The sequence below is a fragment of the Drosophila innubila genome, chromosome X, assembly GCF_004354385.1.
Source record: "Drosophila innubila isolate TH190305 chromosome X, UK_Dinn_1.0, whole genome shotgun sequence".
Lineage (NCBI taxonomy): Eukaryota > Metazoa > Arthropoda > Insecta > Diptera > Drosophilidae > Drosophila > Drosophila innubila.
In genome coordinates, this window is record NC_047626.1 from 8,393,034 (window position 1) to 8,408,835 (window position 15,802).

At 36.2% G+C, this 15,802-nt stretch overlaps 2 protein-coding genes across 7 annotated transcripts in view; both read right to left on the bottom strand.

Annotated features, from left to right (window-relative positions):
• The window catches only part of LOC117793783 (calpain-D), a 43,785-nt gene that overhangs the window by 16,571 nt on the left and 11,412 nt on the right, over nucleotides 1–15,802 (bottom strand). The gene's annotated exons all lie outside the window — the stretch shown is intronic.
• LOC117793787 (rho GTPase-activating protein 190) lies at nucleotides 704–15,422 on the bottom strand. Of its 6 annotated transcripts, XM_034634189.1 has the most exons (16): nucleotides 15,311–15,422; nucleotides 10,616–11,908; nucleotides 9,154–9,854; nucleotides 8,417–9,002; nucleotides 8,155–8,333; nucleotides 7,842–8,084; nucleotides 7,702–7,770; nucleotides 6,986–7,111; nucleotides 5,955–5,999; nucleotides 4,879–5,325; nucleotides 3,688–3,918; nucleotides 3,259–3,314; nucleotides 2,795–3,188; nucleotides 2,603–2,734; nucleotides 2,144–2,288; nucleotides 704–2,051 (listed from the first exon to the last, which is right to left on the bottom strand). In XM_034634189.1, the coding sequence occupies exons 2-16, from the start codon at nucleotides 11,896–11,898 to the stop codon at nucleotides 1,853–1,855; spliced, it is 4,836 nt and encodes a 1,611-aa protein (XP_034490080.1). In that variant the 5' UTR covers nucleotides 11,899–11,908; nucleotides 15,311–15,422; the 3' UTR covers nucleotides 704–1,852. The 6 variants fall into 6 exon arrangements, with proteins under 6 accessions (XP_034490080.1, XP_034490078.1, XP_034490077.1 ...); XM_034634187.1 differs by lacking the exons at nucleotides 5,955–5,999; nucleotides 6,986–7,111 and having other exon boundaries at nucleotides 4,978–5,325; XM_034634185.1 differs by lacking the exons at nucleotides 5,955–5,999; nucleotides 6,986–7,111 and having other exon boundaries at nucleotides 1,853–2,051.

Sequence of the window (15,802 nt, forward strand, 5' to 3'; positions counted from 1 at the left end):
ATAGGTGTTGCTGGATAGGGAAGGGGGGGCATAAAATTTGCTTTTAAAAATATCATTACACATCACGTCGAATTACATTTTGTTGAGACATATTTTTGCATTTTCTTTTGTTTATCGTTTTCTTTAGCGTATATAAATAAATGCATACACATATATACCGTTAATCCTGCGTGCATGTACATTCGTGTACAAATAATGCAATAGACACACATCTATACAAATTATACTATATATTGGTTATTTTTTTGCTTTTCGTTTTTTTTTTTTTGTCATTCTCTTCTCTCTGTTTTCGCACATCAATTTTTATTTCGTTTTTTTTTAATATAATTTTACGTTTTTTTTTTGTTTTAATTTCATTTTTTTTTTTTTTAAGTTTGAGGTCCGTTCAGACACAAGATACACATAATTAAGTTTATAAAAAATTAATGCTCAATTACAAGAAATAACACTTACGCTTACGTTGTCTACGTTTTGTTTTTGTTTTTAATTTTCTTTTAGTTAAAATACATATATATGTATAGCAGTTGTATATGTATTTTGTTTTTGTTTTTTGCCATATGTAGAGTAGATCATGGTGGAATCATACACAAGGTGTCGTATTCCAATGTGGTGAAGTACGTAAATAACTTCACCACACTCTTTCAACGACATTTGCTTGCCATACTGTCAAAATAAAAGTACCCAAAAAAGAGTACAACATATTGGAATATGTCACCTTGTATATTTTGACACCATGGAGTAGAGCACACATTTATAATAGCTGAGAGCTAAGAGACAAAGAGAGTGAGTTTTTTTTTTTTGCTTGCTTTTGTGGGGAGCGCAGTGGGGAGGGGGAGTTTGTTTTGGAATGGAGGGAGGGAGTACCGTTATCATCATTAGCACTAATACTTAATACATTTCATCTTTTAGACACAATTCTGTTTCTTATACAAATACATATAAATACACATAAAAGAACAAGCATACACACACACACACACCGCCGCACGCACGCATACATACACAAAGAGAGATTCACATATAGTAGCTGGAATTGTTTTTGTTTTTCTTTCGTTTTGTTTACTTTGCAGTTGTGTTTGCTTCTTCCTCTAATTAGACATACATAGCATATAATATATATATATATGTGTATTCTTTCGTAATCCTTTAATTTATCATTATTACTTTTTAAAAAATACATTTTAACATACAATACACAATTAATAAATTTGTTTAACTTTTGCGCTCTCCTCCCCCCCACCAGTGCACGCACGTCACGTGAGCAGAATGCGGTGCCTCAGGAGCGGTTCAGGCGCTAGGCGTTGTGAGGGACGGGGCGGGGCGGGGCAAGGCAGGATGAGGGGCGCAAAACACTATGCGTTTACATATATCACGGAAACACAACAAAGCCATTAATACAAAATACAAAAATATGTATATCCATATATATATATATTTAGATTAAAATGTGTATAAATACATGTATATATAGATATACATACACACATATAAAAAAATAAATATACCCTACTTAACTAATTGGTTTTATACTTTCTTCTTGCAATATCAAATACTTTACAATATAAACTCTCTCACACACACACACACCCTCAAATACTCATACACACGCATACACACATACATATGTATATAATATATGCATTCTCATACTGTTGCGTTTTACAAAAAATGACGACGACAATTTACGAGACCTTTTTGCTGCCTGGTTTTCGAGTACATTTTTTAATGATCTTTAAATCGATCGATGGGTTCATTCTTCTTCTTCTTCTTCATCTTCTTTACCTTCTATCTTTTTCTAACTTGTTCGTCTCTTGTTGCCGCCTCTCTCTCTCTCTATCTATCTAAACTAAGCCTAGACCATAACAAAAGCATCTTTGCCGCAAAATAGATACGGGAATTGATCGATCATCGTCTGGACAATATCCTCCAAATACGGACGCAGCTGCTCAAAATGCCCCATGTCGGTAAAATCAATGGGTATCAATGTGGGCCACCAGCAAATGGCCAAATTCTTGCTATCCATGCTATTCAACTTGGAGTTATCCGAGACGCTAAAAAACAAAAAACAAAAGAATTAGAAACCAACATTTTTTTTAAGGAGATTTTCCCCCTTGGGGGTTTCCCCTACATGTTTTGTACTTACTGCACAAAGTGCTGGAATATGTATTTGAGTATGGCAAAATTGATGGGTGGTAGTTTCTGTAGCAATGATTTTAAAGCTATCAAACGGCAGCTACGATCGGTTTTCACCTCCACGTTCAGTTTTGAAGAGCCGACGCCACGTGAACCTGAGAAAAAAATCCAAAAAGGCCAAGTGATTAAAATGTGAGGGCAATTTAAGTTGGGGAAATAGATATTCCGTTTTTTAATACTAATTTTTGTAAGCTTTAAATTGTTCCTAATTTATATTTCCAAACGACATGTTTTCTAATTTTGTTTAGAAAGTTTTGATGTCGGTTTCCTCTAATTTCCTTCTCTTGGTTTCTAACTTTTTTTCTGTATCTAAATTCTGGTATTCTTAGTATAAATTATAAAATTTCTTATAGGAAATCGTTGGCTTAATGCACAAGTCCCCAGGTCGATTTATTTATATTGAACTAACCGGCTATTTCTTCTAGTTCCTTGATGATATCCTTGCTGAAAAGCGGCGGCAAACGTTTCGAAAAGAAATCCTTGAGCGCTGTGGCGACCGCATTCACCGGAATATCCAGGACATCAATAATTGTATTGGTATCTAAATGAGAAAATTATATTATGATAACGCATTATTTGTGATAATAATTGAAAAACTGACCCTCCTCAAAGCGTTGAAAGAGCATATCGACGTGTGCTCTACTTCCTGGCACACGATAGATTCCCTCCGAATCGAGTCCTTCCTTCTCAATGAACTCAACGCATTTGATAAGGAATATGGGAATTTCATCCTTGTCCGATGTGATCATAAGTTTGCCAAATTGCGCCTCTGTTGTTTCGGTTAAACCCTTGGCGTTCTGTTTGAGCTTTCGCTTGAGCTTCTTCTCCTGCTCCTTTTCCTTCTCCTGCAGTTTGCGCAGACGTGCCGTCTCCTCTTTGATGCGACGCTTCTCCAATTTCTCAAAATCCTTTAAGCATTTGGCATTCATATTGAATTCCGGCAAATTTTCGGCACCGAAAATTCCAGCTGCCGTCAATTCTGGCACCATCGAATACTATTTAATTGAGATTGAATTCGATTAGAGAGTCTGCTCAGTAGCAAGGATTACGCTTGAAATGACTCACCTCGGGCGACTTGTCGCTCTTCATAAAATCGGGAATAACGCCAGCCTCGGCTTTTTCTGTAATACAAATAAAAGAATGTAAAGTTCGAATGAGAGTCTCTTAAGAAGTTGTTCTTGAATTCCACATTAATGTTAAATATTAACATAAATGTGTTATGTTATGTTAATATAATAAGTAATTATCTACAATTCTTATTGAAGTATGCTATCATTTTTACAGAGCTGTAAACATAACATACAAATTTTAGTGACAACATGCTCGTCTGTTAGGTAACATCCTTTTACAGTAAATATTAATTAACATAATGAATTTAACATTAAACTGTTGGTAAAAGGACGCTAACGCGAATGTTAAGTATTTTTAATAAGGAATTTGATGACGGATAACAATAAGAAATTAAGAAAAATTAAAAGTAAACACGACACATACTTTTCTCACCTGCAGCTGCAACGGCGGCCATGCGTTGATAGTGTGACGGTATCTCTGGCGGACTGACGTAGGCGCCAAATGGCGGAACACGTGGCGTTTGCACTGGAATGGCGACCTTCTTCTTTTTGTTCTTCTTGGTGGTGGCCGCCTTCTTGTTGGCCTTGTAATACGCATTCTGTTGACGGACACGACGCTCCGTTGAGCTGGCACAGCTATCCGACTCGGTGCAGTCTAAAATATTAACAAAATAACAAGAAAATTAAAAAAACTATTTTGTTTCATTCTTTTAAAATCAAAAATCAAATATTGTAAATATATTAATTAATTTTTTTTTGTTTTAAATAAAATCACTTAAATCATAAAATATAATTTACTTTTTTTATACTGCAACAAAAGGTCTAAAACCAAAAAAAAAATTAACATATTCTTCTAGATGTGCGTATTATTCTTATAGTACACTTCAATAATTTTGTATGAAATGCAAAAAACCGTAATTTCCTAGCTTTCTATGGCACATTTCAATACTTTTTTATTACAAAACCGTAATTTCCTAGCTTCCTATGGAATGCTCTACAGTTTTATAAAATGAAACAAATGTGTAAAATCAAAATGTAAAAATCGATAACAAAACAAATCGAAATTGTCGACCAATCGGCAGACAATAAATCGAGCTACAAATATCGAGTATTCCCAAATCAAATTCTTGTGAAAAAGTGTCGAGCAAAGTATGGAAAAAAGACAGTGATAGAAAAGAATTGAATTTCCAATTTTAATGCAGTATTGCCAAAAATTTATACAAATTTATAATTCGTAAGGAAATCGGTTAAGAGTTGAAAAAGTTGTGACAGTTTAAAGTTTTTAAAAAAGCGTCAAGGGGTAAAGTATGGAAAAAGTGGACAGTGCTGAAGAATATTTGAGTTTTCCAATTTTAAAGCTAGAGTTAAGTTGTCGATTTTTCATGAAAATCGATATATTTAACTCTATTGAAATAATCTAGTTAGAGATGTTGAAAGTAGGGTTTTAAAATATTCGATGTATTTTTACATTACTGGTAAAAACACATATTTTTGTTAGTGGAAAAAGGAAAGCGATAATTTGGTATTATTATTGTATTAATTGATTGTCCAGAAATGAAGAAAGGATTCAGATATTGAGCAGGATAGGAGGAAAGGAAAGGAAAGGAAGGCCTACCTTCATTTTCATAAATTTGCTCATATTCGGCCAATTCCTCGGAATCCTCATCCTCGCCATCAAGCTGAGCATGATCATATCGCTTGGCATCCTTCTCACCTCCACCATCACATCCGGCCAAATATGATTCGGCCATGCTACCGCTTCCACTGCTGCTAAAATTCATCTTGGCAACGGCATCGCTGACCAACTGAAAGTTCTTCATGTTCAATTTGCCTGGTTGCTGTGTGGGCAGCGTGAATGTTGAGGAGCTCATGGCACAGTTGTTTCGACTGGGCGCTTCACCCACCTTCAGCGTTTGGCTTGGCCCCTTTGGACGTATCTTATTCAAATTGGAATCAATATGCCGCCTTCCGGTTGTATACGCATGCGTCGATCCACTAAAATTATTCCAAATCGAATTCTTGTTCATATTCCGTCTCGGATCATTCTTATCCTCCAGCCATTCTGCAATTATTCGAAAATTATCATCATCATTTGACTTGACATCGGAAACGGGGGCTAAACACAAAACCAATATATACATCATATTCTTAGCTAGAAAAAAGCTAAAAGTGACAAGCAGTGCAGAGGGGACAGCCCGGGGGGAGGGTAGGGGGAGGTTTGTGAGGTAACACAGGGGGGAAAAGGACATTATTTTGTCTAATACCAAAAAAAAAAAGTGCTAGAGGCTACAGCTATAGATCGGTCGACTCTTCATGTGAAGGATGTGGAACAAGGCGAGGGGTGGGGGAGGGATTTCACTACAGTTCGTGCAGGATAAGACATGTCTCTTTCCACTACAATTTACATTTTTCTACATTTCTTTTATATTTATCATTGAATGATCAGCTAATTTTGTCTTATTGGGACGATCAATAAAACATCGTGTTTTTTATTTTAATAAATTTAAGCACTAAATTAATGAAGAAAAATTTTTAAAAATGTAGAAACGTATATATTTTGTATAATGGAAAGAAAGCTACAATTCAGCAGATGCATCTATGGGTGTATGTGTGATATAGAGACACAGACAGAGAGGGACAGAGAGAGGCAGAGGAGACAATTAAGTTAAGAGAGTGGAACATTAATTTAACCTGCATCATGGGTGGCCAATGAATCCTTAGACCCGCTGACATCCGCTGCTTATGAAATGCATGAATTGGATTAAAGGAAAAGAAACAAAGAGCAACAACAACAACAAGAAGAAGAACAACAAAAATATATAATATGCATCGACTATCATCAGTTAGCTCATAGTTCAGCTAAGTTTAAGTTTATTAACCGATTAGCAAAAAAAAAAAAAAATTATATATAAAAAAAAATGTAATATAAGAGCGCTGAGAAAAAAAAAACGAAACGATAAAAACAGAAAGAGGCAAATGACGAAAGCATATACAATATTAATTGTATTTGGTTGGTAATATAGTATATATCGAGAAATTTTTGTTATGTTCATATTTGAAATAAAGGCAGTTTTAAAAAATCGATCAATCGATGATCAACAGTTTTACTGTTGATTGTGTATAAATATTAGAGTTTGATTAAAGGACCTTTTTAAACATTTTCGATAAACGAACAAATCGATCTTCTTGTAAAATCGTTCATATATCATTTAATTATATCAGTTCATATGATAAAAGGGACTCAACTGAACGATAAACAAGGACTTTTGTTAAATTTATCAACGGTTTTTTTTCAACTCTAAAATAAATATTTGTATATTCTGTTTTATTTACATATTCGTGGTAATGGCAAAGATACTACGGGCAACAAAATAAGTTAAGTTATTATACAAAATATGCTTATTTTAGCAGTAAATATATATACACAATATATTTATATAGTTTATCATGAGTATAGAATAAATTTATGTACAGAAGAAAAGCGTAAACATTGATAGTTTTTATTTTTCACAGTTTACGTTTCGCATATAAAATGAACACAATGAAAGTAGGCAAAAGGAATAGCAATAGAATCAAAATGAATACTTTAACAAATCGAAATTGAAATCGAAATCGAAAATGAAATGAAATCAAATGGAAATCAAACATTTTCGAAAAATGTTTACGATTGTTTATACGATTAAAAACGAGTATATAAGAAAATATTCAATTAGTTAGATTACATGTTATTTCTTCCAAACTTGATTCTGAAGCCGAAACGAATTGACTCTTATATGTGCATGTAATGAGCTGATGATCTGGAGGGGCTGGCTCTGGAGGAGTTGTTGGAGGAGGGAATATCTGGAATCCTGTTTCATATTCGTTTTGTTTTTTTTTAATTTGATTTTTTTTTTTTTTTTTATTTATATATATATATATATATATATAATAATTATTTGTATGCAATAGGCAATGACAACAACAAATACACACACACAGAGATAAGTCGATGTAAAAAAAATACGAAAAAAAAAACAATGTAATTGTTATGGTTAATCATTAATAATATGTAATCATTATAGAATATTAGTGAGTACTTATTTGATATGATATGAGGGTTTGGGTCAATTATGGTTTTGGGTTTATTCGATTTTCAGTAGGTCTGCTATGACTATGCGAATACCCTGTAAGCGTTTATCTTTTGCCATTGCGAATTATAAGCAAAAAACATAATGCACCCCCAATAGAGCAACCATATTGCATTTTATATGCTTCTTTGTTAAATTACAGGGTATACGCTTGGCCTAGCTTCTCATATGATATGCAATGATTCATGACAATATGCTTATATACATTTGTAATGAAATTCAATAGAATTTGTTGGTATTGTATGGATGAATGGACTTGTGTCTATTGATTGAAATTGAAAGAGGAAGCAGCAATGAATGATGAAACTTACTTTGATGCAGGTGTTTGGGTTTTTCGTTGTTGTCATCATAGATTTCATCTAAAGATATATCTCTTTCTTCTGTAAAAATAAATAAATAGAAAAGACAATTGAATGAAAGGTGGAATTTGAAAAGTTTAAGAAGTTCTTACCATTTAATGAGTTGAGAGATCGTGTAGGAAGCATTTCATAATTCTCACTGCCGGAACCATCGGTGCCGAGCGTATTGGACAGCATATAGCTCTCGTGTCTGGGCGGTGGGCGTGGCATTTGATTAACCGAATTCTCAAGTGTACCCTCGCCCGAATCTAAAGTAATTGACTCCTCCACATGCAGATTCTCCACCTCGTACTTGTTGTCCCAGGCGGTCTTCAGGAATGGATTATAAAAAGCGACTGCAAAGACAACAAAAAATATAACCTTATCAGAATTTTAATCAAAGTGAGAATTCTGGAGAATACTTACACTTGACATATTGATCGGCCGAGAAGGTCATGAAGCTACCCTTGAAACGATCTGCCAAAGCGTTGCCCTCGGTAATGAGAAATTGGCAAATCTCATTATTAAAAAATGCATTGACACCGCCGCTCTCCGTCACAGCGACTATTTGCAATGGAATGTTGGCATTTTGAGCGGCCAAAATGCTGAAAGCGAGAACAAAACAAAATAATATAATTAATATAAATAATAATACTATTTTACAGTGGGTTTTTGTTAGGTAACTCACTTGAGATTCGCCAGAGAGGAGCGTCTTTTGGCCGAATAAATGTAAATATAGCCATGAATAAGCTCATCACGATATTGATTAGTGCCATGATACGATGAGAGTATAAACTCAACCCTCCGCTTGGCATCTCCAATAAACACATCCACAATAATGCAATGCTCATTGGCCTTGACCATTGTTGACTCCGCAATCAGAGGTTGGACAATGTTCTCAATATCATATTGATCGCCACAGTAGATGCAGACAAGAATACGCAGATCTGTGTGATTGGACGATGGATATGGCTCATAGCTCTTCATTTCACTCAGTTTCAATGACAAAATGACAATGTTGAGTATATCGTAGACGTATTTCTGATGATTTTGCGTATGATCGATAAAATCGCAATGCAACATTTCAGATAGACGCATCCCTTCGCTTCTCAGATACTCCACTTCGTTCTCTTTTAAATCTTGCGGCTGATAAACCAGCACAATTGGCAAATTCTCAAACTTATCCTCCAGCTCTAGATTGCAAAGCAATGTTCTTTCCAAATTATCCTTGAGCGTTTCAAACGATTGCTGATTCGAGTACACACAAATAAGACCTGCAAAATATAAAACAAAATAAATATATAGCTAAGAAAATGTTGTTGTATCAAAACTTGAGCTTTCTAGCTCTTACCATTTAATGTTTAGTCAGTGAGTAAGTCAGGACAGAGAGATTTTTAGTTATATGAATGAGAAAAATTGACTTACCGCTTGAGTAGACATCGATTGCCTTGAAAGCCTCCATGTCGCCATTGGCAATGCGATAATTAAGATAATATGTTTGATTCTCGTAGATATACTCGCCCTTGCTGCCCGTACAGATGCGAATATCATTAAGAAGATCGCTGGCCAAATGCTCGGAGCCAACAATAAGTAGATTCAATGTACGATCACTGCCATTGCCAGTTGTCTTCCAACCGCCACCGACGACGACAGGTCCACCACCATGTGACTTGTGATTGCCAGCTGATTTATCTGAGAGTACCTCCTCAATCAGATTATCCACACAATTGTTGAAGAACGGACAATGATCTCGAATGGGGCAATGAATAAATCGCAAATGTTGAACGAGCATAACACGTCGCTCCTGATCGAGACGATCGAGCATTTTATAGCGTGAATCCTCTTGTATAACATCGGTAATTTGTCGCACATCCTCTTGGGTGATAATGTCCACATTCTTGAACTGTAGAAAATATTGTGCGTGCTCCAGCAATAGTTCAACGAAATTCTGTTTACTCTTCTCAATAATCTCATCCTGATGTATATCATAAATCTGTTGGCAATCGTGCTCCGATAACGCCTCAAAGCATTCTCTACCCATAAACAACACTCGCACCTCCGACAATTGTTTGCCGGGCGTCACAAAACCCGATTCCTCCAGCAGCATCTTGAACTGTTGTTTCCATCTGTAAAAATCATATAACCAAACAACAAATTAATATTGCATCTCATTTTACAGTGTATTGTATTATTTATACATTATTGAACTCAACTACAAATTGATCAAGTGGCTAAGCAATCAATTTCTATTATAGATACTAATTACAGATACACAAGTGTAGCTGATGATCAAGTATTGAGATACTAGATACTTGGATATACGAAAAAGTTTCTGGTTTCAACTATAGTAGATTCATATTGAAAATGCTGATACTAGATGCACATATAAATGTATCTGATCATTTACTGCTGATACACTAAGCACAGGAATGCATCTGCAGCTATATTAGTCAGATACCAGATACACGAAGAGAGATATTAGATACAGAAAAGCATCATGATTTTCAATACTGATACATAGGTGTCTTGTCATCATACTTAATTAATTAAAAACTATCTGATGATCACATAGTGATCCCCTGATCTAATGTTAACAAATATCTGAAATAGTTAAGTATCTAGTTTAATTTGATAATAAAGAGTTACAGAAATGTATCTATGATTTAATACAAGAATCATATCATGATTTCCTATACAGATACAAAAGTATCTGGTTGTCATGCACAATTAATAAAAAAAAAAAAGTATCTGATGATATACAAATGTATCTGCTGATCTAATAATGAATTGAATATGTATTTTAAGAATAATGCATGTAAAATTACTCAAGATTAAATCTTTTTAGCATACTTATTTCTCGGAAGTACTGGAATTCTGGATAACTTACCCGATTTTCTTTTTGTCCTGCTGCACAGAGTTCAAGTAATTGCGGAAGACAGTCTCCGCCTCGTTTGTCTCAAGGACATCAAAGGGAATCCGTGACTCATCCTCGGCCTCATCCATGTCCAACAGCTCGGTCCAAGTTGCCTGCGGGCACTCAAAGAAATACTGCTCGAATTCAATGTGCGTTTGTAAATAATTGCGGGCACATTCCCAAGCATCATCATCGCTAATGTTGAGGGCACTGATATCGGGCAATAGATATTCCAATGCCAATGCGAATTTATCCAAATATTGATGGAGTTTCTTGTTGAGATGATCGTCACGGAGTTTTTTCATATGACGACGGAATAGCTTCTGTCCGGCCTCGTGTCCGAATATGTTGAGGAACTCGTTCCATTCGCGATATTGCGATAGCATCTTTGATCCCTGTGACCACAATATGTGATAGTCAGTGATTTGATTACGAATTAAACGCGTCACAGCTTCCGATCGAATATCGAGAAGTTCTTTACGCGATTTCGCTGATTCCTGATATGAAATGATCTTGACACGATTCTTAACCTTGTCAATCATCTGGGCGAGCATGAGGAACGCCATATCAATGTTAATACTCTCATGTGCCGATGTCTCAATTAATTGAACAGTGCTTTTATAATCTTTCCTTTGACTGATCTTCTCCGCTTCCCGTACATACAGCTCATAGGCATCATCATTTTTGGTGGTGACCAAAACCAAAGGCTTCTTATTCTTCAATATGTTGGCAATGACATTTTGAACAAATTCCACCTGCTTTTCAACACTACGATTTGGCACCGGACTCACATCAAATACAACAACAAAACCATCAATACTTAATCTGCCATCGGGCATTACTTTCTGTTCGTATTCCTTTTCGATGCCCAATTGATTCTTGCATATGTACATTAATTTCTCCGCCGAGAATACTTTTGTGGCGGTGCAACGTTTCGAATATGGATCCATTTTGCCAACCTTAAAGGCCTGGAATGTGGAATCGTCCATGAACTCGGTCTGTTCAATGATATTGAAATTATATTCAACACCCTCATCCGTTGTCTTTCGCACCTCGCCCCAATATAGAAAGTGATCATTATTCACAATCCGTCCACTAAAATCACTCTGACTTAACACTGATATGTGATCTATAAAATAATCATCGGCCATTGGCCGCATAAATCTGTTGCACAAACATGATTTGCCAACTCCAACTTGGCCGCGATCCTTTTCGGTCCCGGATAGTCCAATGACCGAAATGTTGAATTGACGCATCTTGACGCACCTAAAAGAGTATAGAAAGAGTATCGTACAGATAAGTGATAGATCTAGATAAGGGACGATAAAACATAAACTATTATTATATCTATTACTTCAAAAATAAGTAAATATGTCGTTGGAATGTATGTAACAGGGAGAAGGAGCCATCTCCGACCCTATAAAGTATATATATTCTTAATCAGCATCAACAGCCGAGTCGATATAGCCATGTATGTCTGTCCGTCCGTGTGAGCGCCTAGATCTCAGAGACTTCAAGACAAAGAGCAACCAAATTTGGAGCAGCTCAAGTTATTTTTAAATTATTGACACGAGCACTTGCGCTCCCGAAAATCACGAAAAACCACCACACCCACAGTTTTTAAGATAATACGTTTCTTATGGTAATTAACGTTATTTATTTATATTATCTATTATCCCACTTAATAGCAGTTAGATTGGACAAGTAGAACGGCAGTAATAACTAACCAAAGTCATTAAAAATTAAGGCAATACAAGCACCCAAAAGTATGCAGTAGTTTTTATTAGATAGTAAGTTCCATTAAGTACTTTTGTATATTCTGAAATAGTTAACTGATATTCTATGGTCGGGATCTCGACTATAGCCTAGTTATTAACTTTTATCATACGAATTTACTTCAACTCTTTTTTCTTAATCACGATCGACTAAGAGTTATCCTAGACTAAGGAAAACTTCTTTCGAAATTACTTAAGACTTTTATAAGTTTATAGATACGATAAGAGTATAAACACATTATAGACAAAGCTTAGTTAAAAAAAAAAATGAAACCGAATGAAAGAAGATCGACAGAAAGTTAGCCTAGACTAAAGCAAACTTCTTTCTGAATAGCTTTCACCTATAATAGCTTTGTACCGACAAAATATGACCGACGAGCAGTTATCATAGAATCAAGTTGGAGTCAAATTTCAAATCTCAATTTGCTGCTTTCACATAAATATAAGTCAAAAGTTACTACATAAAAGTTGTAAAGAATGATGGATGATATTATAATTTGTATGCATCCACCATTGGATTGCAAAGGCCTATGGAACTTAATGTGCAAAACCTTACATAGAAGAAGTTCACAGGGAATGATAAGAAAAGTAAGGTAACAACAACAAGAACAACGATAATAATAACAACAAGCACAACGAGAATGAAGGACGAAAAAGAGCTAAGCAATTGTGACTGGAGCCGCACAGGGATACATCCACGGCTGGACAGAGAAAGAAAGAGAGAGAGAGAGCAGCGAGACTGCGCTAAGCGTACACTCACAGCCGGCGCAGGCAAATGCAAATTGCCACCTGCCTCCTCCTCTCTCCCAAACCAACACACCACTCTAACATACACGTACACACACACACGTACACACGCACACGCACTTTGTACACTTTCGAATTAAGTTTTGTGAAATATATTTGCAATTATTTGTTTGCAATTTTATGAATGCATCACGCACACCTTTCTCTTTAGTTGTACAACATTATTATTAATTAATTATGTTTATATTGTTATTTTTTTTATTTTTCGGTATATTGCAAAATGTCTGCAACAAACTGAAAAATCCTTTTTGCCTGCTGCTGCGCTGCTCCTGCTGACAAACGCAACTAAGCTAGAAACAGAGAGCACAACTGACCAAAGTGCCTACTAGAACAGACAGCGTGAGTGAGAGCGAGAGCGACTCAACACACACACACACACGCGCGCAGAGAGCGTGCGTAAGCATGGGCGATGCGAGTACAGGGCACAGGCAGGCAGACAGGCACTGAGAGAGAGAGTATCAGTTGTGTCAAAATGTGGGTGGCTTTTTGTTGTTGTTTCTGTTACTGTGGCTGCTGCTTCTGCTGCTGCTCCAGCGCTTATACTTGTTTTTGTTGTTTTGGTACTCTAACGTATTTGTAGGTTTTTGTGTGTGCACTTTTGTTGCTGTTATCCTGCTCTTTTGACGGCCGCTGCTATCTCTCTCTCTAGGGCTGTGAATGAACACAAAAATCATACAATCAATTGCAACCGTGTATGTGTGTGTTCTGTATGCATGTGTATGTGGGTGTGTACTTCAATAAAACCAACAACACTCCAACTTTAATTGAGTTTTTCCGGCTATACAAGTATTACACACAAATATGTGCTGCTGCTGCTGCAATCGCTGCCGCTGCTGCTACTGTAAATCCCTTCCAGCTACACGCAGAGTTGCCACCTTGTCCACCACGACAGCATAGGAAAGTGCAGGGCTGCAGAAGTGCAAGTGCAGCGCACGCAGAATCAATCTTCATGCTGAGATGATGTGCCAAGTTTCCCAGCAACAGATTTCCTGTGCAATGTACATAAATACGTACATACATACATACATGTATATATGTACATTCCCGGGCTGCACAACAATAACAAAAGCAACAACTACGATAACGACGACGGCGACGACCCTCTTTCAAAACTCTCTTCTTCTCTCTTTTTCTGTGGCCACAAATGTTTTGTTGTTGTTGTGAAATTGTCTCAATTGTCTTGCAAAGAGCATGGAGCAGCAGCGGGGCGGTGACGTTTTGGGGAAAAGAAAGTTGAGGGGGGGGAGAGAGAGAGAGAAAGAGGGGACATCTGCATGTGCAACGAATTTTTAATGTTACGTTTCTTTTTCATTGTTAACTTGCCAATTTGTTGGAACTTCATTGAGTTTTAGCCAACTTGTGTGGATATGTCTTTTTTGGCCAGCGAGAAGTTGATGAAGGGGCAAGGGGGGAGGTGGCAATACGGCGACACAGTGATTACCTGCAGTTGCGCACAAAGGAGAAACGAGCAAAAGCAACAACTCTCAGATTTTAGTGGTCGATTCACCAATTCCGATGATTTCGATTCCCGTCGTGTTCGTTTTTATCTTGACTTTGTTTCGTGAATTTGGATGTGGATGTCGTCGATGTGGATGCTGTGAATGGCATCCAAAAATCTTCTTCTAATGCTCCTTTGCCAGCAACAGCATCCACTAACACACACACACACACACACACACGAAAATACAAATGTTCACACACTCAATTACATATACAATCACTGATTACGTTTATGTTTGTAATTGGCCACAATACGGAAACTAAGAAATGTGCAACAAATTGGAGTTGTTCACTTATTTGCTTTAATTATTTTCCAACCAGCCACAACCAAGCACAGTTCAACATACACAAATAAAGTCACTCACACACACTCACACGCGGGCAGAGGCAAGAGAGCAAGCGTGTATACAAGAAGACAATTACGAATCAGCATCGTAAAATACAACAAAAAAACGAAACAAAAAAAAAAGAAGTGAAGAGAAGAGAGAAAGAAAACTTCCGACGCAAGTGAAAAATTTCGAGGCGTAAACGACAATTGCGGAATTTGATGCACATCCTGTTTTAGACCATATTTGTGTTTACTCACAATTATTGCACTTGCACAGCTCCAATGCGTTTGTAAACCGTATATAAATTAAGAAAAACTATTTTTTATATATTCCACATCCGAGAGCTCTTCAATCTGCAAAACAACAATGCTGCCACCTGACAAAAAACAAGTTACCGAATTTTAGAGCGTTGCCAGACCGTGGAATTCGTAATAGATGCTTTTCCAAGAAAACAAAAAGGATCTTTTGGGTATTTTTAATGCTTGGAATTTTGAAAATTTTGGAATAATTTTTGTTGAAATTTTGCAGAGTTTTTGGATTAAACAAAATTAAATTAGTTATACAACAGCTCCTATATTTTTATCTATTTTCGAATTAAAAATGTTTATTAAATTGTTAATGTTTTTGCCAAATAATGGCAAAAAAAAAACTTACATCAATCAACTTGCGCGCCATTTGCGTGTTTTGATCAATTTTGTCTCTACACTTTTTAAATATTTTGACGTATCGATATGCTTAAGCATCCCTGC

Excerpts from the sequence above, each read along its gene's own strand:
- LOC117793787 (XM_034634189.1), bottom strand. The coding sequence starts at position 11,898 with ATGCGTCAATTCAACATTTCGGTCATTGGACTATCCGGGACCGAAAAG. Across the intron at positions 9,855-10,615 it reads CAGGACAAAAAGAAAATCGG|ATGGAAACAACAGTTCAAGA; the intron begins GTAAGTTATCCA and ends TGATTTTTACAG. Across the intron at positions 7,112-7,701 it reads ACCCAAACACCTGCATCAAA|GATTCCAGATATTCCCTCCT; the intron begins GTAAGTTTCATC and ends AATATGAAACAG.